The sequence below is a fragment of the Bactrocera neohumeralis genome, chromosome 2 (genome assembly GCF_024586455.1).
Source record: "Bactrocera neohumeralis isolate Rockhampton chromosome 2, APGP_CSIRO_Bneo_wtdbg2-racon-allhic-juicebox.fasta_v2, whole genome shotgun sequence".
Classification (NCBI taxonomy): domain Eukaryota; kingdom Metazoa; phylum Arthropoda; class Insecta; order Diptera; family Tephritidae; genus Bactrocera; species Bactrocera neohumeralis.
The window spans coordinates 72,404,592-72,432,035 of NC_065919.1; the positions used below are offsets into that span (position 1 = coordinate 72,404,592).

Sequence of the window (27,444 nt, forward strand, 5' to 3'; positions counted from 1 at the left end):
CCCTTAATTGGGAAGGGCAGCTGGTTGATGTCCTCGTTAGAGTCGTCGAGTAAATGCTGACATCACTGCCGTCCAAGAAATGCAATGGACGGGGCAGAGCCTAAGACGAGTGGGTCCTTGTAACATTAATAAAGGAGCGCAAATTCGGTTAGGGATTCGTTGTGGAAGAGAAACTCCGTCGCTTACAAAGAAAGTCTAGCCACAATCCACATCAAAGCGAAACTATTCAACATATCGATGATTTGCGCACACGCCCCGGCGGAAGAGAAGGGCGATCTGATCAAATATGTCTTCTATGAGCGCTTGGTAAATTCAACCTCCAAGAGGAACAATTCCCAAATGGGTTGAGGCTGATCGACTTCACCGAGGCCCGAAATATGGTTATCTGTAGTATTAGATTCCAGCATAGATAAATTCATCAAGCTACCTGGCTGTCTCCGGATCGAACTCCAACCAGTAATAGACAGAAGACACGTCTCCAATGTTTTAGACGTGCGTATGTTCCGAGGTCCTAGCATTGACTCTGACCATTATCTTGTTACAGCCAAGATACACATCGGCCTCTATGCAGCAAAAAGTGCACATCAACGAACACAAGGAAGATTCGACGTCGAAAACTTTGCAGGAGCATGAAATGTTCCGTTATACCCGAAGTTAGTCGTTTCTTACTTATTGTAAAATTGTTTTAAAATAAATTTATTACAATTATAAAAGTGTCGCATAACAAATTACTTGAGAATATCTGCTGGAGATGGATCCCGGTTTCATCTCCTTACCTGCACTGATAGTCCGATTTACTGCCGGGTTTTGTACCCCGCACTTCTGACCACTTTCATATTTAAGTCAAATAAATCTCTGTACGTATGTACATACATGCATACATATAAAGCAGGCGTGTCGATGTGTGTGCTTTCAGCTTCCGTTGACATAAAAGTCACTCAGCGCCCACTTGGGGTATAGTGCGTACCCTTGTTGAGCAGCAGAACATATTATCGAGCGTGCAACTGACATTTTTGCCAAGCTAGACCATAAATATACATACAGACGGCGCAGCTCGTCCATGATATGCAACCGATTTCCGCTATAAGACAACCTGCATTCCTACATACGAACATACATACATACATATGTACACGGAAGATATAGACAAGTGATGTGCCGATGCAACTTCGGTTACAAGGCTTTACGTTTCAGCCTGAGTGCAGCCATGAGCACACTGACTGGAACTGAAAATGTACATATATATGTATGTACATATGTATACACAGAAGTACATATACATACATATGTATATGTACAGCAAAATATAAGCAAGTGAGCTTGTGTGTTGGCAGTTTCTCCCAGTGATAACTGCTGCAAGTGCGGGCTTCATCCGTCGTTGATATATGTTTGTGTGTTTGTCTGTATTTACAGTTAGTTTTCCTGCAAATATTTGCATCTGGAATATTTGCGCGCTCCATCATAATTCAAACAGACACGCTGACGCTCGTCGAACTTGCTGGCAAGCTGGCAGCATGTATCCTGACAAAGTCGCTAGACAGGCGGATAGGTTGGCTAGCTGGCTGACGCGTGCATTAGTCGCCGTTTGACTGCTGTTTATCAAGGAACAATGGTTTAAGCATATAACTGGCTTTAAATTGGCATTAAGCAGAAGTAAATAACACCAATGGTGCCATATCAGCGCAAACTACTCCTTGTTGTTTTGTGCAATATAACCCGGAAAATACAATGTTTTTAAACCGCCAATACTATGGCGGATCGTAGAAGAAAAGCAGTCTTTTGAGCGTTTATAAATCGCGTATATGAGCGACTTTTGTAGTTACATGCACATATAAATAGCTGTAAAAGTTGCACTTACTTCGCGGCCTCAGGCCAAGTGGCCAGCTTTGCGTGTTTAGCATTCGAAATTCACACACAAACTGCACTTATAACACAAATTGCAATTTTAGCACTTTTAACGCATCTTATTAGCAAATGTCACAAAAACAAAATAAATGCTGCGTCTGCAAATGATGACAATCAGATTTGCAGCGATCTGTGGGTTAATAAACGTTCATTCTTTACACTGAAAAAGTTAATTTTATTTACTTTGGAAATAATTCGAATTTTATATGCAATAATTTATAATAAAAAACAACTATAATTAATATTTACTCATTTCGCAAGTCTCACTTCTTGAAGTCGAACTTTTGTATAACGACTTTGACTACATTTCTTAGGTTATTCTCTGTTGATATTTTTCGGTTCTGTAACAAACTAAGCAACACACATGTTTAGCAATAAAACGAGTAGTAGCTATAATCCACATGCAGATGGCGCTCACATCAATTTCATATGAAGCTAGCTTTAACTGTAGATGTCGCCTAACAATAATTCGCGCAGTCCACAGGTAATTTGACTTAATGAACAGGCATGCACCCAAATAATATTATTCAGTTAATATTATTAATATTTCATATGGACGTTGAGCAAAATAATACTGCTAAAAACTGATTATATCCAGATCTTCAAATGGCAAATGAGAGATGTCATAAGCTGGCTGCAGTTTCTCAGTTTGTTCAGTTTGAGCTCCATTCATTTTTAGAAAAAATGATAATATTTGAAAATAAAACGAACAGCCTATCAAGTTGATTTACAGAATTAGAATAAAATATAGAAAATACTGTTTGAGCATGCTAGTTTATGTTTTGTGCAGATTACTGCTTGATTCCTACTTTCTTATTGTATTGAAACCACTTTAAAAAGCCTGGTATATTAATGTCAGTTGATACCATTCAACCTCTAGTATATTCGATGTAAGATTTTTTGAAAGAATATCTAGTTACATATTATCCATACATACTATCCATATATTTCAAAAAATATGTATTTATATTTGTTTTTGTTAGGAAATTTAAGTTTAAAATAAGTTTGTAAGTATTAATTGAACACATATGCAATTTTTTAACAACATGGCAACACCACTTACAGCTGATTAATTTGATAAACAAAAGAAAACTAAAAAAGATGGACCGGGTATTTGACAGCTTCTAGCGTTTACGTAAAATGTTTTTTCGTAAGTTTGCATGGTAAGAAATTTTATTTAAAGCAAGTGATTAAATACGAAAAGAAATTATGAAACTTGTATAATTAAACATAAATCGTTTTAACCATATATTGTTTTCTCTCAAATGTTTTGACATCTTCCCATTACAGTACAGTAGCGCGCAGCCACTATTGCAACACGAGGCATTTTAGATTGGCTGCAGGGCGACAGCTTCCAATTAGTTTAACATGCACTATCATAACAAAAACAGGCATTCAAAATGCGACACGAAGGAATTTTTACACCTGTGATTTGCTGTGCAAGCGCCGAAAAACCGGGGAGGAGAAGGTGGGTATATTTTTATTTGATATTTGTTTTATTGCTAATTTAAGCGTTCTGATTTCAGAAATCTGATCGCATCATAGAATATTCGCCCAAAAAGAAGAAAGGTGGCGCAAAGTTAGAAGGTGTGGTGGATATTTGGCGTCACATTTCTGTTCAAGAACTAGCACAGTGTCTAAACCGTCCTTTAGGTAAGTACAGGATATTCATATTTTATCTTTCATATCTATTGAAAACACTTACTAATTGCAGAGGATGTACAGGAGGTGATGTTATACGTGAAGGGTGCTGACAATATCGAACCACAAGCACGTCTGGATGATCTCAAAATCATACAAGAAATAGTTAATAAATGTGGCGTTAAGACACGCATTGTCTCTGCACCAGAGGTGGAGGTGGAAGACTCAGGTGATTTGGGTAAACACCATGATGTGTCGCCACGCCCACCAGCTCCAGCGGAACTTTTGAAACCACGACCACCAGTCGTAACTGTTATGGGACATGTTGATCATGGCAAAACAACACTATTGGATTCATTACGTGGTGCAGCCGTGGCTGCTGGTGAAGCCGGTGGTATAACACAACATATTGGTGCTTTCACAGTGAAACTTAGTAATGGTGAACAGGTGACTTTCCTCGACACACCTGGTCATGCGGCGTTTAGTGCAATGCGGGCGCGTGGAGCACATGTCACAGACATTATTGTGCTTGTAGTGGCTGCCGAGGACGGCGTTATGGCGCAGACCCGTGAAGTCATCCAGCTTGCGTTGAATGAGAATGGTAAGCATTGTTTTTCCTTTTTAAGGTTATTATTGAGAGTAAATAATTTATTTTATTGATAACTTCATTAACAGTACCTATTATTGTGGCCATTAATAAAATCGATAAACCCGAAGCAGACATTGTGAGTACTTTGTGTTACTACTAAAATGTAGGGGTTATATTAACATTTTCTTTTAGGATAAAACCAAACGTGATTTAATGCAAATGGGCTTGGTGCTAGAGGATCAGGGTGGCGACATACAAGCCATACCAATTTCAGCTTTGAAAGGTACCAACTTAGAACTTTTAACGGAGGCTGTGAGTACGCAGGCGACTATTATGGGTCTCAAAGCAGATCCTGCTGGACTAATTGAAGGTGTTGTTGTCGAGTCGAAGACCGATCCACATAGAGGGTGAGTTGTTTTAAAAACTTAGCGGTTATTTGTTGTGACAACTTTCTTTTAAGAAAGCTCTCCACCGCGATTGTTACACGCGGCACTCTACGGAAAGGCGCTGTGCTGGTGAGTGGCTTGGCGCATGCCAAAGTGCGGGGACTCTTCGATCATAACGGCAAGCCAATGACGCAAGCACCACCCGGTACGCCAGTCGAAATATTGGGTTGGCGCGAGCTGCCACTAGCTGGTGATATTATACTTGAGGTGGAAACCGAGGTATGTTCTTGTATGCCATAATGCAACATTTTGATTCACTTTCCAATTTATGTTACAGAAAAAGGCGCATTCCGTGTTGCGTTGGCGTGAACATGAAGCCAAACATCACAAAGCGGAAGAGGCTGTTGACGAGATTCGCAAAAAAGAGGAGGAACATTTGGCCAAATATCGCGCTGAACGTGATGCGCGTCGTTTGGCCGGCAAATTTCGTATGCGTTACGGACCGCGCGAAAAAGAAAATATCGAGCATGATGATGTGCCGCGCGTTAGTATTATTATCAAAGGTGACGTGCACGGTTCGGTAGAGGCTCTACTCGATGTCTTCGATACCTACACCAACAATGAACGTTGTAGGCTCGATGTGGTGCACTACGGTGTGGGAAATGTCTCGGAGGGCGATATTGAATTGGCCAAAGCATTTAATGCGATAGTCTATGGATTTTCAGTGCCTGCACCAACGAATGCGCCTAAGGACGTGACAATACGTTGTTACGATGTCATTTATCGTCTTATCGACGATCTGAAAAAAGAAATTAGCAGCAAACTTCCCGCGGTGGAAGTGGAAGAGATTGTGGGCGAGGCGAATGTGCTGCAGCAATTCTTCATCAATGAGGGCCGTAAAGAAGTGCCCGTTGCGGGTTGCCGTTGTGTCAAGGGTGTACTGAAGAAGGCACACAAATTCCGTTTAGTGCGCGATGACGAGGTTTTATACGAGGGTAAGTCGCAAAATTGTTGTTATAAAATGATTTCATCAAAGCTTGAACTTTCATAGGTCAATTGGAGTCTATGCGCCATTTGAAAAACGAAGTGGATTCCATAAAAAAGGATGTGGAGTGTGGTTTACGTTTCAAGGATACCAAAGTGGTGCCGCAAGCGGGCGATACCATTGTATGCTTCACAACGCGCATGGAAGAGCAGCAAACAGATTGGGATCCTGGATTTTAAATCCATGTGGTCTGATGAAGTTCAGTTCGTTAGCAGAAAAGAAAAGCGCTGAAAATAGTACGAGTGGATAAATGGAAACTGCATTTCTCGCATTAGAATTATCCTATGCAATTCATGCCCATAAACTCTGCCATGTTAATATTTTAAAGTGAATTGCTATACGTTTTCTTAACTGTTTAATTTAGTAAGATTTTCAATAATCAAAACGAAAAACTGTAAAAATTATTTTTAAAATAGCAAACAAATTACAAATTGTATAACAAAATTATAGTTGAATAATATATATCGTATACAAAGTACTTTGTTATCGGCGCCAAAGCCGCATAGAAACATAGATATTCACATTTCCTGTTGTTATTCTTCATTCCATTCATAAAACTTGAAATTAGATGCCGCAAAAGCGCGCGCTCAACAATGCTCAATGTCACACAGTGTCTGAATGTAAAACCTCAACACTATGACAAGCTCGCTTGTTGTTGTTGCAGCTAGTTATTAATGAGCATAGGATAAGAATGGGACACATGAAATGGGAGCGTTTTAGAGCAGAACGGAACTGGCCATTGATAAGGCGCCATTGTATCAAATACACATTTGTGTCTGCGTATGTGTGACTGCATTAGTAATCATGCCAATTCTGAGCCGCAGGAACTTCATGAAGCGGTGGTTTCGGGCGAATAGTAGAAAAAGTGCGAAAAGTGGTGGAAATGCGGTACACATTTAGGAAGAATGTGGAAGCATGATAATCTTGAGAGTAAAAATAGTCTACACGGAGTTTCTAAAAAGTTTTATTTTTTTTCTTTTAATCAAGGTAATTTGTTTTAGCACATGACAGGCCTTTAATGTTTAAGGTTACCGCTAAATTTGTAACGGTTCTCATGTTGTTGTAACGGTTATCTAATTCCCTTTAGGTAAGCAGGGATTAGATAAGTTGTCATCGAGGTCAACCAACGGTAGGACTAGGAAGCATGCTGCTTCGACAGGGTCGGACCATAGGGAGAGGGGGGTCAGAGGTGTAGGTTTAGCAGGGCATGCAAATAGGTAGTTGGTGTCATGCGGGGATTCGTTGCACGCTAGACATATGTATGTTTGATATGTCAGGGTCGATTCTGGATAAGTGGGAGTTTAATCTGCTACAGTATCCAGAAGGAGGCTGCGCAAGGGTCATTCTCGATTCTCGCGGCAATTTGAGCTCTTCGCCTGCAATGGGTGGTGGTTTGACTCCAAGTACGCCATTCACTCAGAGGGAGTCGGTGAAGGTGTAAATGGCTCCACTGTGAATGGTGGTCTGTGCATGCCTGAAGTTTGTTGCGTCCGAAGTCTGGTCGGCGTATTGGTTTATGTTGTCGACATAGTTGATGAAGGACCTCTGGACAAAGGAGGCAGTTGCGCTGCAAACAGGTGACTGAAGGGATGATTTCTGCGATACCAGCGCGGAGGAAACTTCAGCGTCTTGCCAACCAGGATGCAGACCGGCAGCCAAGGATAGAGGGTCGGATGCAAAAGGGCAATCCTCTACCCATCTTGAATGAATCAGATTACAGAAACCGATATAAATAAGTAAACTAATAATTTCGACAAATCAATGATGAATTTCAGCATGGAAAAAGGTTACGAATAGGAACGTGGAATGTGAGCTCATTACTGGAACCAACCAAACTGTCGCAACTATGCAAAGAGTTCCGGCGCTACCAACTTCTCCTGCTCAGGATCTTTGAAATCAGATGGGCTGACTAAGGCGAAATCACAACAACACCTGGCCAAAAACTTCTTTTTTTGATAACCATCCCAATCAAAGAAGCTGATATGTTATTGGATTTCTCGTTTCCAAGTCAGCTGCAGCGGACCTTGTAAAATGAAAAAAACGCACTAAAGAGCAACGAATATGACAATACATCAACAGAGATGAGATAGTTTCCTGATGGGCGACATGAACGCTCAAGTTGCGCGATGTAATTCGGGTTGCCAAAGGACGATGGGGCAGTATGGCTTGGGAACGCTTACTTAGAATGGAAAGATGTTCACCGTGTGTTCTTCTAGCTGTAATTTTGTTATTGATGGAATGAACCAGCCGTACCTGAGAGTGTGCACGAAAACCGTCGATTTGGCGCCGTTCGCAGCAACCCGAAAATACGTATTGGACGACTTGGCGCATTTTACGCATAAGCGTACGAAAAACAGCTTGTCTGCGAACCGACGTCGCTCGACCTTCACATCGCTTCGCTCTATGAGCTCTTGAAAAGTTCCAAGAAGATCCGACGTTTTCGAGCCAAATTTTGTTCAGCGATGAGGCCCATTTCTGACTCAATGGGTATGTAAACAAGCAAAAATGCCGCATTTGAGACGACGAGAAACCTGAAAAGATTTAAGAGCTGCGATCTTGTGAGCTTTCCCTATTTCCGAAGCTCATGTGAAGTTCTCATATAGTGATGAGGACACATTCTTTGCTGTTTTGCGAAACGAGTGATGCACTAAAAAAATATCGAATCTTTAAGGAAACCACATTGTTGCCAAGGTCAATAGTACAATATTTCAGAAAAGTGAAAGTCATTCGAAATACATGCGTGTACGACCTAATTTGATTGCTTTTATACTGAGAAAAAAAGTAAAAACGCGCTTTGATAATATTTTGAATACCGGAAGTGGTGCGTAACCAGTGATATGTACCCTTGTTTGAGCGAAAAAGTTGAGTAGTCCCGGTGGAGCTACGATCACAATATACTTACACTCTTAATATTTTCGTTCTATGATTTTGCGCATTTGCTGAATTATAGTTTTTATGCGATAAGGAACTTCCGCTACAAAAATGGTGCCTCTAGGCGGAGGTTAAATAGTTGGAATGCGCTTGAAGGCAGCTGTGGAATTCGCGACACTATTTTCATATGCGATAACAACTTGCGCTTTTCACATTCTCATTGTCACACACAACTAAATGCTGAGTCAAAAATTAATTAAAAAAAAATATAAGCAAAAAAATATAAAATAAAACATTTTTGCATGAGATAAATAATAAATCATTCATTGTATTACGGTAAAACACAATTAATTTTTAGCAAAGCAATAATAACAAACAAAATTTAAACATTCATAAAAGTTGTTGTACTCTTTTCTTTGTATGTGCTGCTTATTGAGCTGAAAGTAGTGTTTTAGAAAATTATTTTTAGACCGTTTTGTGATAACTTATCGTCGCAGGAAATACTAAATTCCGTTAAATATACATATACTTATGTACTCTGCAACTCCTCATGAGCTTTGTTTATGATATTCAAAGTCTTAAATTTGACGGTGATTATACTTGTATAAATATGTATTAAGGCGGGAAATAATATTTTTTCGAACGAGCGCTACTGAGCGTACTACTCGCAACACCGTCACCCACCTTGAGACCCAGCATTCCCAGCGTGTTCGAAGAGACCATGGAGAATCGATTCAGCGCCGTTCGCAGCAATTCGGACTGACGTATGAAACGATTTGGCGTTTTACGTCGAAATCTCAAATGGAAAGCGTACAAAATACAGCTTGTGCAAGAACCGAAGTCCCTCGAACTTCCCAAACGACATCCTTTCGCTTTATGAGCTCTTGAAAAGTTCCAAGAAAACGATGTTTTCAACCCAAATTTTGTTCAGCGATTAGGCCTATTTCTGGCTCAATGGCTTTGTAAACAAAGAAAATTACCGCATTTGGGCAAAGAGCAAGTTGAAGAGATTCAAGAGCTGCCAATTCATCCAGAAAAGACAACGGTTTGGTATTGTTTCTGGGCCGTTGGAATCATCGGTCCATATTTTTTCGAAAGGGATGCCGGTGAGAAGGTAACCCTCTATGGCGACCGTTGTCGCGCCATGATAACCGACTATTTAATGTTTGAAATTGAAGCTCGTGATGTCGACGACATTTTGTTTCAACAGACGGCGCCACTTCCCACACATCGCATTAATCAATGGATTTGTTGAGAGAACACTTCGGTGAGCAGATAATTCCACGTTTTGAGCCAGTCTATTGGTCATTAAGATCGTGTGATATCACACCGTTAGACTTCCTGTGGGGATATGTAAAGTCTAAAGTCTTTGCGGACAATTCCGCTTCGATTTAGGCTTGGAGCAACACATCACAAAATGTCATTCGCCAGTTACCAATCGAAATGCTCGACGAGTCATCGAAAATTGGACATAACGGAAGGAACATCTGAGACGTAGCCGCAGCGAACTTTGAAAGAGATAATCTTCAAAAAAGAATGTGCGAAGGACTTGCACGTTACATTAAAGAGCTCATTCTTGTAGAGACTTTCTAAAAGGTGTCTAAGAACCTATTTTTCAGAGTAACAAATGGAAAAACTATTCGGTGTTTTGCCCCACACTAATATGTATAAATATATTTTCAAAATTCTACATGTTGTCACTTGCAACACAATATTTGCGGAAATTACTAAAACAAATGAATCTTTAATTAAATATTATATACTATGTGCATTTATTCATCTGCTTTGCGCTTGCCATTCACAAATGACAGGCTGATTTTGGAGACAAAGGGCGAGGAGATCATTGCGCCATAGAACCTGATATCGTAACAAAATTGCAAATGATCATATTCATATGGATTGATACTTACATAATATCTGTATGTTTGTAAATATGTATGTATGCAGAAAGCTTATCGCATTTGCTGCTAAACACATACTTACAAATGCTAGCCTTCTTATATACATATCTGTTTATATAGGCAGCTGTAATTGGCCGAACCTCGTGGAAACCCGATGGATCTGCCCCAGTGACATTGCAACAACTATGTAGAGACAAGCAGTAAATATAATATTTAATGAAAGTGCATTTCTTATCTATTTTTGCTCTATATGTACTTGCGCATACCATGCAGTCGACGAAGCATGCAGGATCTTTCGCTCTTGATTACTTGGAAACGCGTTTGCCGATAGAAATAAAGCTCTTCTTTCAAGCTAGACTAATCAATGCTAGTGACAAATGAAATGTAATGGTAACAGATAACCTTTATTCTATCGGTTTTGTTATTAGGAGAGTTGTGCACTCATTTCCGGTGAGAAAATAAAAATGGATGTTAATGGCTAGTTCTGGTTTATTTCTTACCTACATAAATATGTTTTACAATATTTTGTTTTACAACTATCAAAAATAAGGATGGAATCATACCTGTGCAACTTCAGCGCACGGCAAAGGCGTTATGCCGCTGGTTGAGCCCCATCAACTTTAACACAAGCGTACCTCAATCCGGTAGCCAGCTGCCAATCCAAATAAAACTGAACTGAGTTGATTTAGCAGGAGGTATAAATTTCCAAATGTACTCCTTTCCTTATTGAGGGGCTCTCGGCTTCACTCTGTCATAGTGCTTTAGGGTATGCAGGCAGCTCAATGATGAGGAGAGGTTAAGGAAGGCATTGGTTGCCTTATATTGTTGTAAAGGAGCTATTAGGAAGTGGTTTTGACTCTCCATAAAAGTTGTGAATTGTCTTTACGAAACCATAGTAAAGCTATTTGTTCTAGGTGTATTTGTATGATGGATGACGCTCGGTAAAACCACCCTCACCAAACAGCTACAACGTGTCCAAAGAACGGCTATCATTGGCATTAGTGGTGCACAACGTAAAACACGAACGATGGCACTTATTGCCATTTTACATATACATAGCTCCGGTAGTCATAGGTTGCTGTCGGACTCCGAGAAGAAGGTCACATTAAGGGTCACTCAGCGGGATATACAAAATCTTCCCTCACTTCGATTGCATCTTTGATTACTTGGACCACTGTGGAGCCTACTCTTAGCGGCATCGTTATGTGGGTGGAGCGGAGTCACTGGAGAAGAGACGCAGTGAGCTTTTTCTCATATGGATCGAAGTTCAAGTGGAAAATTGCAGGATAAGTCCTCTGTCAACTTTCAGATCACTTTAAAGACACTACTTTAAAGCAGAATTGCCACGGCACGTTAGCAGCGGATGTACTTAGACGATTTTTGATCTGGTCAATTTAGATTGGCAAACACCATCAATATTTTGGGTAAAACTCAACTTTTTTTAAAACGTAAAACTTTGTAAATTTTAGTTGTTTTTTCGACCACAGGTTATTGTATGGATAATATTTTCTAGTAAAATTGTTTTTTTTTTTTTAATTTTCATGAACGGAAAAGGCCGAAATCCCTGTCACAGTGGAAGACCTTTGTTTTTTAGTGCCGTCATATATCGTGTGTAACTCAAAAAAAAAAAAAAACATTTAGAAATATATCAGCAACATTTTAAACAGTTTGATAAAGCAAATTTTTTCAATTCCAAAATATTGTATAATTTTATAAGTGATCTTCTCTATTACTAAAATTATCTGCTGCTTATGATAGCAGGACTCTGTGATAGTGAAATGATGAGAAATGTTGAGCAATTGTAACAGTTGTTACATCGTGAAGGGTATATGAAATAAATTAAACTATTATTTGTTCATTCTAATAATTTGAATATGCAATGCACATTACTGAATCAGACATTTAAAATTTTAAATTTATGAATGTAGCCACAAGCGAGACTGCGAAGTACGCAAGTTTTATGAATGAATTGGAAATTTGATGCGATGCCATAAGGATTTGTTTGCATTTGTTTGCGCGTCAATTAAAAGTATATTATTTTAACACAATGAATGCACTGAGCAGTTTGGAGAGGAAGCGGAAATCACATTTCATGCACATGTTTGGTTTATACATAAGTACATACATATATTCGAGTGCAAAGTTAATTATGGAATTTTAAATATTATGTAGAAATTACCTTTTTGCATATTTGTGCCCAAGCCTTTTGTTCGCATTATGAATTGTGAAATTTTATTTACCAAATATTCTTAAACAAAATAATATATTTTTATTTTATTGCGATATGGAAGATGAAGAGAAACGTGTTTAAACTGTCTCACAAAATATGTAAGGAGTCAGTAAAGAACCTGTTGATATAAAAACGTATAAAGAAATAGTATTTTCAGAAGTTTAAGAGATATACATGTGTGAGCTGTGTTCGTTCTCAATAAAAAATAATCCTTAGGGCGATATTCTTAACTTCCCCAGAACAGGATCATTCTGTTGCCGACCAACACAAACATTTTTTTATAATATCGGGATTCAGGTTACAAATAAATTGGAACTAAAATCTCCAACAAATATATCTACAGGGTATGTCCGGAAAGTAATAAGACTGATTTTCTTCTGCGGCGGCTGGTCAGTTGTCTCCAAGCACCTGGAGAGTCAACGCAAACATTTTCGGGCGACGAGTTTCTGTGAGTTGTGCAAGCCGAAAATCCACCGTTCTTTAGAGCAGAGTTACGCGATTCAATTCTGTGTGAAACTCGGTAAATCTGCGACAGAGACGTTCAAATAGGCTTACCCAGATTTTGCTTAGCAAGAAATGGAGTGTTTCGGTGGCACTAGGCCTTTTTGGAGGGCCCGGAAGAGATCGCTGATGAAGACCGTGCTGGAAGACCTGCGGCTTCGACAAACACCTACAATGTTTTGAACTCAGGCCGTCGATAAAGTATTCGGTTAATTACCCAGATGTCATATGTATCAAAATCTGTGGTTCATGACATTGTGATCGGGTCCGACAGCAGCCGATTGGAAGTAGCACCACGACAACAGCTACCTAACCATGGCCAGAATCCCAACGTTTCCGCAGCCGACCTACAGCACAGATGTGGCCTCCTGGACTTTTTTGTTTCCTTACCTGAAACGGCCGATAAAAGACAAGCATTTTGAGACGACAGAGGAGATCCAAGCAGCATGCACCGCGGCTCTCAAGGTTATTCCGGAGAATGCCTTCTGTGACACCTTCAATGCTTGGAAATCGCGCTGGTCAGCGCTGCATTGACGTAGAAGGAGCCTGTTTTGAAAGTTTTTAAAGAAATCTAACGATCAATAATTTTCTTTAAATCAACTCAGTTCTATTACTTTCCGGATAAACTCTGTAGTTTGTAACATATTTTTTGAACCTGTTAATATATAGTCTTAACATCAGAATGATAAATGGACAATAAGCAGGCGCGACATCTTACTATATACAAATATATGCACATATATCAATGTATGCATAAAGTCAGATCGTTTCAGCAAGTCGATGTTTAAACGTTTGAATCGCCGCGGTTGTGGCCACCACATGTTTACCGAAAGTCAAACCAACCTCCTTGCTGGAAATGAAATCCTTCAGTATGTCCGCGCTTCAACGAATTTTACATTTCAATCCTTTAAATACTTTAAGAATTGTTGTTGTGACTTGACACATTCATTCATTTATTTCTTCCATGAAGAATGCCACCAGCCCTCAGCACAATAATTTACTTATTTTAATTTGGCGTAATGTTTTTGTTGTTGTCTTTTGGATATTCGATTATTTTTAACATTAATTGCCGAGGCGGTGGCCCTTTTTTCCAAGGAAAGACTCCAACTGTGCCTCGACGACACATCACACATGTGTGCATAATTAGTGGCGGCAACGTGTTGTCAGCGCCACAGCACCGTATTTGTGACTCTATAACGGGGGAATACACTCGCGTGTTCGTAAGTGTGACTGCTGTTCGTTAGGGGTCTGTTGCGAGTACAAACATATCTCTCTGTATTCTTGCATTTTTCCAGTGTCATTTCATACTTTTTGAAAGTTTCATTCAGAGTTTTTGCTCAGCGGAAATATGTCTTTGAACTGTAGTCAGCAAGAGTCAATAAAAAATCACCCCTATTTTGTTTTATTGTCGGAATAATTCTGTATAAAAATCCTTTATCACATGTTTCTTTCGAACGAATGGCATATTATTTCGAAAAAAGGGGTCACATTTCAATTTGTTGCGAAAAAAGTAGAAAATAAATCGTAAACTTAAAAACAAAAAAATTTCATGCACGTGAATAAACTAAACTTCCGAACTACATTGTCAAGCGCATAAATTTTAAATGGAAAGACTAGCCTCTGTAGGTAGCGATGCTGTAAATTAATAAAAAGGTTCTTTAAAAAATCTTATAGATCTGCTAAAATAACTCATAATACCGGGAAACCGGTAGAGGCTCTACGGATAGAGCAGCGGAAAATTGGTAAAAAAGCTGTAAATGATGTATGATACCAAAGATGACAAAAACGTTGAACAAGCGCACAACTATAGAAATAGATCCAGAGAATCCCAATTTACCGTCGTTAAAACCTGCTATCGGTTTGGTTTTGGGTTCATCAAGACTCTTCTAGTTTTCGAGGATCACGGAACGCATCCATTAAAATTTGTTGCTTAAGCGTGCCATGTTCGGCTCTCCTCGGCATCTCCGGTACACTACGGACTACACCAGCAATGGCACGTACTGCTATTTTAAGCATAGCACCCGAGGACATAGTCAGGTGTAGTGCGCTCTAAGGCTCACGGGTGCGGGGCATATGAAGAGGTACGAACACACCGATTCTCTCCTCTTTCAACTGCATTCCTGAAAACGTGAATCACTGCATCGCAGAGGTCAACCGTGGCGGCTTTTCCTCACCTTACATTACCGACGAGGGTGTTGTGGTAGGGGAGAAGTACCTGGAGTACCTCAGTCATCATAGATGAGTCGCAGATAGGGGGAAGTTTTCTGTAAAGAGCTCTCCGTCAATCTAAGCTTCAGGCAATCGGACCACTGTAGTGTTTTTCAGACAGAAGTGGCCGTCCCAACAAATTTGTGGTAGGCTAAAAAAATGAGATCAGGATCGATCTCTTAACCTAACATAACCTAAACTGCTATAACTAAAACTAAGTTCATCACCCAACCCTTTTTTAACTCACGTGTGCTTTTTGCAGACATTTAAAGAATATAATCTAAGACTTTTGTTCATAAAATATCACATCAACAGATCAGATCAAGTCACTTCAGATCACATCGCTTAAACGCTTACAAGTGAATTCCCGCCTTTTCATATAAACAGCGAACATTTATCGCTGAGATTGCTGATCACTATCATGAGAGCATAAGCGGAGAGCACACGCGTGTGTAGGTAAGAGAAATGAGTATCTCTCCCATAATAAACAATGAAACAACAAGTGCGATCGCCGTTCACCGGTATAGATCATCACTAAACAACAACTGTCTGTGCTGATGGGAAAATATGAATCTGCCTTTATAGGTATGTGTGTATGAATGTGCCTCACGTTTCATGCGACCTAAACTGGCGGCTCAAGGCAGTTGCTCCATCGGCGTGTTTGACAAACCGGCCGGCCGGCGATCGTTAGCAATACGGTGCGCGCTGCGGCTCCAACGTGCGGCAGGCGCGTATGGGTCTTTCAGTAAGCCGCCAGAGTTTGTGTCTACTTGAGTAAAATTGATTTTTGCCCACAACGCGGCGTGTGCATATGTGTGTTTGCGTTCGTCTATGTTGGCTTTTGTGATATTTTCGTAACATCAGTAAAAGTTGCAAGCAGAATTTGCAGGCGCGCGAAAAGTTCTGTAGCAAGTGAGAGTATCTGCTTGCAATTGACATAGTCACTTATATTTTTATAAATAACTCGATGTATATGGATCTGCGCAGCAAACTAAAACTGGAGCAAATACAGGCGACTTCAGCTTAGTCATTTTGTATAAACTTGCGATATATGTATGTATGTTGCATGCTGCTTATGTAATGTGACTTTAGTAAATGCACGACTTTGTAAAAGCGATAAAATTTGAAAATGAAAAAAATTGAACTTTTTTATACATATACATACTCGTATAAGCAATGAATCGAGAAATGCTAAAATTTCAAAAAGGGAACAATTCTGCACATACATACATAAGAGCATAAAAAACTGGCAGCAAGGCGACTTGAAAAGCGGATAACAGCTTTGAAAGGCAAAAACAATCACAAATAACACAACCCATTTGCCTTTCATTCATATGTACTTATGTATTTCCGAACTGTGTGCGCTGTGTGTTATCAATATCCGCTCAACGCTGACGCCCCGCTGCCAGCACCCGAATCGCGCTTAGCTTATATAGGACGGTGCTAACCGTAGTGATTGTTTGTGCGTGTGTGTAGTAACGCGATCGCACAGCACTTCGCACTAGTGGGTGTTTGGGTGGACGAGGCATATGCCGGACAGCCGATTGTGTTCGGCACTAGAATAACATACAAAGCGGAAGCGCAATCTCACACATAATAAATGTGCGCCATATCCAAGTGTATGGGGAGGCAAGTATGTGTGCGTCGCTTGCTCCAAATGTTGCCCTATACATTGATGCCTGCGTGTGTGTGTGTGCGTGTAGATCGTCGTTTGCTGGATTCTGACTGCAGATCGTTCTGCTGGCGTTCACTTGGCGCTGGAAGTCAATTCATTTTTGCTTTCAGCGGAGATTGTGGCATGTTTTCGCTGTTATCGTTGTTGTTGTTGTTGGTGTGCCTTGCGTTGTGCCATTGATCGTGCGCGCCGCTACACCGTCTACCCACTAACTGCGATCGTATGCGCCGTCATTGTGATCAGTTGCGTGTTGGCGTTCCTGTCCAACGGGTGTGCCTTCCTTTTTCGCTCGCGTTCGCGAACCGTTGCAAGCAGTGTCCTTGCGCCAAGCAGGACATTTGGGATTGGATTGTGTTGTGAAACTGTTTGTGCCTAAATACTAATACTTACATACATATATATATGTTGTATATATGTATAAATAAATAAGCTAATTTACTGTCACATACAAGCATACACTTAAGGATATATATGGTGCTCAGCTACAAGGATAACGCTTGTTAAGAAGTGTGCATAAATATTGGATTAATCTGTTGGAAAATAAAAACATATATTGTATGAAAATAACAAAAAGAAAAATTAAGTTATGTGTTAAATCAAAAACCTTTGCATGTGCAATAATTAAAAAGATTAAAAATTATTTTGAAATATAAATTTTTTTCCACCAAAAATAATCGTAAAGACAAGCCTGGAAAAATATTTTGGAATCCCTGCACTTTAAAAAAGAGTCAACAAAATGGATTTGTCAAGGCGGTTGCGGTAAGAATAATTATTAAGAAAAAAATTATAAAAATATTAAAAAAAAGTTATTTAACAAAAAATATTTATAAAAAAAAATTAAAAAAGACATGTATCAATTTAGCCCGTGTCTCCTGCTGGCAGGATGCTGTTACCAGCAATAATGAAAAATCAATTTTATTTAGTTTGTGCTTAAAATGACTTGCGCTTGGTTGTGCGGGTATATACACACTCACAAGAGCGATATATGCACTAGTATATGTGTATGGCTGCCTCAAATGCGCCTGTTGTGCAACTGATTGGATCTCTTTGTGTGCTGTGCAAATTAATATGTCAATAAAGGATTTTAATTTAATTTCGAAATGTTTGTGAACGCACTTAGAGATATACATACATATGTACATGCATATATACTATGTATGTATTAACAGCTGTTGGGCTGTTTGGTTGATTGCGTTGATGGCTATAGATCACGTATACCCAAAAATGTATATGTATATGTGTGACCATGTAACTGTACAGCTGCTGAATAGCAAGGATATGTGCACACATATACAACCAAAGCTTTATTGGCATACATTTGCAGCGTTTCGAAATTTCGCACTTTCTCGACGTTTAAGCGCCTATTTGTGTGGTCGTGTGTGCGCATATGGCTGACATTGAGCCATTAAAATATTTGAATTACATCAATTTCTGCCATTTCCGTTACTACTCTCAATGACAATTGTATGCTTTACGCTTTCTCTATTTTTAATGCTTGGCGAACGGCTTAGCTGCGTCACTTCAGTTTGAGTTTATCCTTGTGGCACAGTTCGGATTGCACGCTTCTAAAGCATATGAAGTGCAGAGCTTATCCATTATTGGCGTACAACAGTTGCATAAATGTGATAAAGCACATAGAATTCAGATTTGAACTCGTCTACATTATTCAATTTGATATTTCAACTACAATTACACTTTCACTTACACGCCACATATCAATTTGCGTCCACTTTAGTTGCTCGAGGTCGCAGATAAATATTTGTTCGGCTATTTGGTGCTTTTAAAGCGATCATTTTGTCAATATTTGTGCTCAAACTTACTGCTAGTTGAATGTTGAGTATTTTTTATTGTATTTATTTGAAAAAAAAAAAAAAACAAAAAGGCTTAAAGTTATTAATGATGGAAGCTTGAAATGCAAATATACTTCATCGAGACAACTCTTTTATATAAAAAATCATTATAAGTTGTTAAAAAAATAGTTTTTTTTTACTTAAAAAGGGTCTATCCATGAAAGTTTTGAACATTTTCACGGTCAATATACATTAAGCCTAATATTGTTCAATCTCAGAGCACCTTTTTTCTACCAATGCTCTACCATTTCAATTAAAATATCGTTCAAAATCACCTCTTATTTTTTTTACCCGAACGCTTTTCAGTAGCTCAAAAGCCCCACAGCATCTAAATGCTATTAATTTTTAATTTTTAAAAGCTGAAGCTGGAAAATTTTACCTCTCTGAAGGTAGTTTACTAATCTTCTTCCTTATTTTATTTGAGAGATCTTGGCTGTGGTTGCTATCTGCCAAGCGCCGATTTATTTTTCGTTTTTTTTTCAGAAATAAAATATTTAATTTGGTTAGGTGAGGTTAATCTAGTAGGCCAATAAGCCACGCATAGACCAGTTTGGTCCTTTGCGATAGCAGGCATTTCCTGCAGTCTTCTCGATCTGCCAGCTTGCGGGTGTGTGTTACCAGTTAGTATTCTGATCATGTTCCTACAGTCTCTTCTATCGAGTGCCAATAGGAATTTTGTGTACTTTCGATCTACCTCGTTCCATAGGGTTAATTTCGTTACCATGCTTCTGTCAAGATTGTCGTATAGACAATGCATGGGTTTCCCAATGTTGATCACGTTTCGGAAGTTAGCCGTACACCATACCTGGCAATCTCGTCCACTATTTCTTTGAACTCGACGCCTTTGTGGCCTAGAACTCAGTAGAAGTGAAGATGCTTAATTCTGGCAACACTTTCCATTTCTTCCCGATATTTAATTAAATTTGGTATACTTTTATTTATCTTACTATAAAGGCAAAACATAAATATAAAGGCAAAAGAAAATTTGAATTTTTTATATTGACGCGATGCTGTACATTTTTGGTTCTATTATCAGAAAAAGGTATTCGCTGACTTTCATTAAGATACCTAACAGATTGATTGATATTTTCCGTAAAAGTCAACCGTAGGCACTGAGGTACCCATTTTTGGCATGGAGGGTTGAAAAGTTATAATCCGATTTGAACCATTTTTACTTGAGAGGCATACATACCACATAAGAATTATTTCTGTAAACTTTTATTCCGATGCCTTTGTTAGACTTCCGTTTACAAACTGTAGAGTTAAATGTTAAGATGAAATTCAAAATTGTGATATTTAGAAAGCAAGCGTGGTTATAGTTCGAATTTGTCACATTTCGCACTGTCACATAAGATTGCAAACATACAATGTTACAAAGCAAATTAGGTTGAAATTGGTTGAATCGTTCCTGGCGGTGCCAAGCGCACTGTCAATTTATTACATTGCTTCCTTTAAACCTTCTAAGTGTCATTTTAGCTGTATTTTTTTAATTTAGAACAAACAATCTAATTTTTTTTTGACTTAGTCAATTTGAAGAAAGAATAAAAATATTTATTTTTAGCCTTAATTTGATATTCGGTTGAATATTTCTACTCCATAGATTATTTTGGTTTATAATTGGAGGCTACAAAACTGATGTTTCAACAAAAAACTTTAAAAACATGAAATATAATAACTACATACGCATTTTAATAGAAATGAAGAAAGATTTTGCTTGGCAACAACGGTCCATAGAAGAAATCTGCCATTTATGCAGAGTGTAAATTAATATCTCAATTTAAATAAAATTTGAGCTCTCTCAAGTTTTCTTTTATGAAATGGAAAAAGGAGCGAAAGTACTGTTATACTTGTAAATATACATTTTATACGTGCTTCTATGATAAAACAAAAATACTTTGTGATCAAACAAAATATTTAGCGGTTTCTCGTATCAAACTTCAAAAACACAACGCCACGATTTCGGAAATTTAATGCCGTTAATGCAAAACTATAACCAGAGCTGGCAACAGTTGCACATTTCTGTTGTTGCACGATGAGCTAATAGCATTTACGCATGCGAATGTTTTTCTTTTTCGACGTCAAATTGCACTGCAACAAATGATTATTGAAAGCTATTTTGATTCGCTAAATTTGCGAGGAGTTCACGCAGCGCTCATGGCCAGCCATTATAGCCAAATAAATACAATAAAATTATATTTATGTGGGTGCTATGTTAAGTGAACTTGTAAATAGTGCAATGAGTGCACCTGTAAATGCACACGCACGCACACACACAAACATACGAGTATACAAATCAGTAGATGAGTGTGAGCGAGTGTGTCGGATTGGTGTGTGGTTAGGAAAACGAAAGTCGATCAAGTGCATTGTGTTCGCCTGGAAAATTGATTTGTTTAGCATTAAATTGGTAGACACTTTGCCACATGTGTAAAGCCACAAGTGGAGCGGACGCATGTATAGATGGTTGCACGCTGTGGGGCAAACACCACATGCTGACTAAGTGTTTGTGTTAAGTACTTACTTACTTACAATGTAATGTGAGTGTTCACAAATACATAAGTATGTAATTACTGTATTAGGGTGCTCAGGTTTTTCTTTGAATTTTTTTTTAATTTCATTTTCTAATAATAATATTTTTTTTCAAAATAGTTTCCAATGATGTTAAAACGAAAAAATGTTAACTCAGGTTGCTTCGCAGCAAAATACCATTCACAATAAAAAAGTTTTTATACAAGAACTTGTGCTTCTTCAGTCGATTTTTATGGCAGCTATATACTATAGTAGTCTGATTTAAAACATTTTAAAGATTATATTAAGATATTAAAGCATTGCTTTGAAAAATAGTCCATGCCGAATTTTGTGAAGATACCCTTTCAAACGAAAATGTTTCCCATACAAGGACTTGATTCCGATCGTTCAGTTTGTATGGCAGCTATATGCTATAGTGGTCCGATATCAGCGGTTCCGACAAATGAGCAGCTTCTTGGTATGAAAATGATTTGTGCAAATTTTCAGATCCATATCTCAAAAACTGAGGGAACTAGTTCGCATAAATACATGATTAAATCGTCGCAGTTCGTCATGCTGATCCTATATATAAATATACAGGATTTGTCCGAAAAGTAATAGGACTGAGTCGATTTAAAAAAATGTATTGAACCAATCATTACAATTGTGTAAAAACTTTCAAAATTGGCTCCCTCTGGATCGATGCAGCGCTACATCCAGCATTTTCTGGAATAGCCTTGAGAGCCGAGGTGCATGCTGCTTGGATCCCCTCTGTGGTTTCAAAATGTTTGCCTTTCATCAGCCTTTTCAGACAAGGAAACAAGACAAAAATCCAGGGGGTCATATCTGGTTGTAGGGCGGCTGCGGAAGCGTTGGAATGCCGGCCTTGTTTAGATAGCTGTTCACAAGAAAGGCGGTGTGAGCCGGGGCGTTGTCGTGGTGCTACTTAAATGGCTGCGATGTCTTGTCGGACCCGATTTACTCTTCGTTTGAGTCTCTTAAGGACTTCACGTAAAATTTGGCGTTGATTTGGTCTGATTTCAAAACTTTGCGCACACGAGTCACATTGACGGAGATTGTCGAAGTCGCAGCTCTCCCAGCACGGTCTTCATCAACGACCACCGAAACACACCACTTCTTGCTAAAGCAACATCTAGGTAACTTACCGAGTTTCACGCAGAATTTATTGGCGTACCTCTGCTCTAACGAACGCTGCATTTTCGGTTTGCACCACTCACAGAAATACGTCGCGCGAAAATGTTTGTCTTGACTCTCCAGGTCCTTGGAGACAACAGACCAGCCGCTCGTTCTTTGCCAGGTACACCTTCTACTGAATCGAGTCGGGTTAATGAGGCACGCATAGACCAGTTTTGGTCCTTTGCGATAGTAGATGGAGTTCAGTTATTATGTACATGAGGAGTAGTCATTCTTTAGGATGCCTGAGCTTAACGCAAATTTTAACAAACTATGTGGCCTTACTATCGATACCTCCACCCGTATATCATACCCTGGGGACCACAGATGCTTACAGTGTAAACTTGTCAATGTGGGAAATCTACGGCTGTAAGAAAGGGGCTTAAACATGGTTTTGAAGTATTTTTTAAATCTTTATTTTAGTATTACTTTCAAATATTTTACCTTTTCCAGTTCTTAAAATAAAATCTGGTAACTAAAAAAATCTGAGGTAGACCACCCTAGTAAATTTTCAGACTGTTCAACACATTTGCTGGAAGGTGTGTGCCTTGGACTGGCATGTGTGTTAGTACTTCAACATACTTAAACACAATATTTGGAAATAACGTAATAAACTTAAATAGTTTAGTGAAGATCGAACAATAAAATGATTTTAATTTTTGGCATTGATGTGTTTGTTGTTGTTGCAGTCCATCCTGCTGAAAAAACAAATGTGTGAATAACTAAGGTGGTTTCAAATGGGTGCGTGCGCGGTGAGCGCGGCCAGCGCAGCTAATTCGAGTAATCAAATTCTTCGCCAGTAGTTGAGCTATTAAAGTAAATATTTATATTAACGGGAAAACGCACAGCTTAATCATAGATACGTATGGAAGGTGGCGGCACTTGTAGCGCCGCGATGCAAACAAGTTGGTGGAGATAAAAAGAAGCGTTTTGCATGTAGTGGAATTTTATGCTAAGATATATATTAGAGTACATATGTACATATATACACGTACATAACAAATACATACAAGCACACGTGTGACAAAATTTACTCAGCAAACAGACATACATAATCCTTCGGGCATGCGACATCCTGCCTTCGGTTTGGTTCTGTGAGAATCAAAGCAAATGAAAACGCTTTGATGTATTTCTTGGCAAAAACAGCAAGAACAAAGAAAAACCATGGAAATTTTGCGCCACTTGTGGTTTTCTAATTTCTCATAAACGAAGGTGCGTCACTCATTTCGCGCTGAAATTTCTTTGCGCTGAGTTATAGCCCCAAATAGCTTACATATGATATACATATGTACATATATACTATATTTGTGTGTGTTTGTGAATATGAGCAGTTGCAGTGGCAAAATTTGAAAGTTAGGCAGAAGCATTTGAGTTAAAACATAACACGATTGACGAGCGGCCTCCAACCTCCATCGCCAATCCGACAAGTGCCACAAATCCGCAGCTAATAAATTCTGCGATAAATACCACATTGCGATGCGCTGTAGCTGCCTGGACGCAAAATGTGTGCAAATATGCATGCGTGTGGTCACTACGAAGCCCTGCTGCTGCTAATCAATCTTCGCGCAAATGCTGATTCGCCTCATTTAGAAAGTCAATCAGAGTGAAAAGAGCTATTATTGTTTCTTTATTTCTCTGCCACCATAATACACTTGTTGCTCGCGCATCTGTTCGCCATGTTCTGTTTCACTGGTTTTTGAAAAGTCGAAAATGAGGTTAACAATTCCGTTATAATCAAGTATAGTTCATATTTTAAGGTTTCGATTATATATTGTATCCTATGGCACCTATGGGGAGAGAACGGGACTGGCAGCAGGCAACAGGAATGTGCCACGACAAGTTACTACTGGGAGGTTACAACCTATCAACCTATCTGAGATAAATTCCGTCTCCTTGTCGCACTCTATACTGGGCACTGCAGGCTCAAGACAAACTTTTCCAACCTGGGAACAGTCTCACATGCAACAGGAAACATCAAAACACCTAATTCTAGATTCTTCAACGATTTGTAGAAGCAGGCTGAAGGTCCTAGGATCCATCTACGTGGACCGGGATCACATCACCTCCATCGCGCCCAGCAAGCTCCTGAATTTATTCAGAGCTCTAGACCTTTGTGACCATATGTGATATAAGAAACCATAGATCACAGTGCAAAGTCTCAATTAATTTATCTATCTATCTAGGCAATCCGGTATTTCTCTAGAGTCAAGTCATCTGGTGTCACTGAGGCCTAAAAATGCTAATTTTATTTCAGGAGTTTTTCCTTACTTGTGCTAGAGGGGATCTTACTGGAAGGGTGCGAATATTTAATATTCCATTTGATAGATTATCAGCTTGGCAATTGTCTGGCAGAGGCTGTATAATAGATGCCTCCAACAGATAAAATGGACAGGGATTTTAATATATCCAGCAACAAAACCGTTTTCTATTAATTATTGCACTTCCTACTTTTTCTAGTTACATTATTTTCAGCCTTAGACTTCTGGTCAGAGTCATTGGCGTTTCCAATTTTTTCAGTGAAAGGGGTTTTCTGTTCATTTTATATATGTACAAATGTATGCCTATTTTTACCCTTCTTTGTAGCAAATTTTCGGATTATTGCTAAAGATGATTTCTTTGGTTCAACGCTTCTAAAAAAGTCAGATATTTGCAATCTACTCTCGCAGTATAGGTTTAGTGCTGTTTCATATACTGCTTTCGTCTTTTATGTGTACTCTTCTACATTAAGTAACCTTGCAGCAATGCATGCTCTTTCAGGGTTGGTCCTAAGGTAAGTCAAAACGTTACCAGTACAAGTACTTGCTCAAACTATAAGGGCATATTTTGCGTTAAGAGGGTACTCTCATGTGAACGCATACATTTTACCATTTTGTCTCATTGGAAAAGAAATGAACTACTCGATAACTAGTCTTAGAATGGTTATATTGCGGCCAATTGACACAAATTACGTGATTGTGGCATTGTAGTATGAATAACTCGCTATTGCAGCTTTTTAGAGCTTTCTTAAGCTTTTATTTCAAGCTGAATAAATGCTAAAACCTCAAAAGCTATAAATGTGTGGTAAGAAGTACCTATAGAGGACCATATTATTTTACTGATCACCTGACATGTGCTACCTAGTTTCCCAAGGGAACGCTTAACATATTTAAGTTAAGATTTTCAGCTTTCTCAAACACAAAAAGCTTAAAACATTTTATATAAATTGTGAACTCTTTTCTTCCAACTATTTTCCAAAGTAGAGCCTCTTTTGTCTCATATTTCCGTTCTTCACTTCCATCTAGAAGAACTTTGCTGAAAAGCACAGTTCGATGTAAGTTTTTAAAACACCACTTTAAATTCAACCAGTTAATTACTAGTACTCGTACTGTTTGAATAAAAGCCGCATTTACCGCCATAGGTTCGGCTACTGTAGATATGCGTGAATGTGCAAGCCAAGAATATTTTTGGTAAAAGTCATAAAGTTCTAAATTTTCTGCGTATCTTACTTGGGCTACACATGCTTAAACATACATATGTATGTATATAGTAAAACGATATACATATATACATATATTTTTTTTGGGGTACGCTACACATGCTTTGCGGCAATGGACTCGAGCGGACATTGCCCAATGAGGCGACATAATAAATGCGTGAACACTGTCCACATTTACGGCATTAGCAGGAAATTCGTCATGACTCCAGGCACTGCTGGCTGCCGTTCGTTGGTGCTACATACATACATATGTGTGTGCTTGGTGTTGGTGGCTCTTTTCTCTGATGTCTGTGACTTTTTGGCCGCGTTTATGCCACTTGAAAACATCAACGCCACCATAGCCACCGCCACCGACATCGCCGCCGCCACAAGTGAAGCGTCTTCAATGGCATTGGTAGGCGACCATTGGCGAATTTGATCGTACACACATAGCTACATATGTACAAGCAGAGCCGCTTCTTTTGCGCCGACCTCCTCAAACGCGGCCGAATCCGTCAAAATGTTGTTTGTTTACATGTTGAATGTGTGTTGTCGTTGGCGGCTGTCGCAGTTTTTAACAAGGAAGCGGCTTGCTGTGGATAAATGTGGTCAACATATGTATGTAAATATGTATGCTCGTGTGTATGTAACTGAGTAAATCTGATTATGTGTCTGTTGCAAAATGCGTGCGACACGCGTCCAAGCAAAATACGCTTTCTTTTCCTTTTGCTGTTGTTTGTAGTTTGCCTGGCACAGTGATCATCCGACTTTTGGTTCCTACATACACACACATTTCAGCCAAGCACCTATGCGGCCAGCGCCTTGAATGCATGCCACATTCGTCATAGTTTACATCATTTGCATGAAATGCACGTGCGAATTACGTCTGCAGCAGTGTTGGTGGATTTACTACGTCAAGAACCGCAACAACTGTTGAATCGAATCGCATTCGGCTGTTTTCGCTTGGCTAGCCATTCTTCTTCTTGGTCATTTACGCTGCCAGACACTTTGCGAATTTTGTAATATTCATGTGTGGCACATTAACTTCTTGTGTCTTTTTGTTGCTATATTTAGTTGAAGTTAGTTTGGTATATTTAGATGAGGTGAAATATGCTCATAAGTGCTCTACTCGGTCATTAACTTCGTGTTGTTGAATTTTAGAGTGCTTTTCTTGCTCTGCCGGCCGTTTTATAATTACTTGCCACTTCTTGTCTTATGCGTTTCGTTTATTCTTTAACAGGTCATTTAGAGGCTTCTTTATGTTCTAATATATATTATATACATATTTATTTTTAAATCTCTTAAGAGTATATGAGCAAATGTGTATATGAGAAAGAAAGAAATCTAAACCGCACCTAAAATGCAAAATAACGTAACATCAGTTTTCATAAGTTTACAGGCGGAGGAAAAACGATATATTAGAAACCACGCATATTGAAACAAAATTTTAGTTTTGGTTATAAAATAGTTATATAATGATTATATATTG

General features: G+C 38.9%; 2 protein-coding genes across 2 annotated transcripts in view; both read left to right on the forward strand.

Moving 5' to 3' along the window:
• Window positions 1–2,987: 2,987 nt before the first annotated feature.
• On the forward strand, window positions 2,988–6,172 carry LOC126751512 (translation initiation factor IF-2, mitochondrial). Its single transcript, XM_050461836.1, has 9 exons — window positions 2,988–3,068; window positions 3,196–3,373; window positions 3,432–3,558; window positions 3,620–4,147; window positions 4,222–4,271; window positions 4,328–4,542; window positions 4,596–4,800; window positions 4,859–5,516; window positions 5,573–6,172. The coding sequence occupies exons 1-9, from the start codon at window positions 3,046–3,048 to the stop codon at window positions 5,743–5,745; spliced, it is 2,157 nt and encodes a 718-aa protein (XP_050317793.1). The 5' UTR covers window positions 2,988–3,045; the 3' UTR covers window positions 5,746–6,172.
• Window positions 6,173–17,191: 11,019 nt separating this feature from the next.
• Window positions 17,192–27,444, forward strand: part of LOC126751414 (papilin) — a 55,681-nt gene continuing 45,428 nt past the window's right edge. The window contains exon 1 of the mRNA XM_050461663.1: window positions 17,192–17,711. Coding sequence (XP_050317620.1) covers window positions 17,689–17,711 — 23 coding nt within the window. The 5' untranslated portion in view covers window positions 17,192–17,688. The remainder of the gene's footprint in view (window positions 17,712–27,444) is intronic.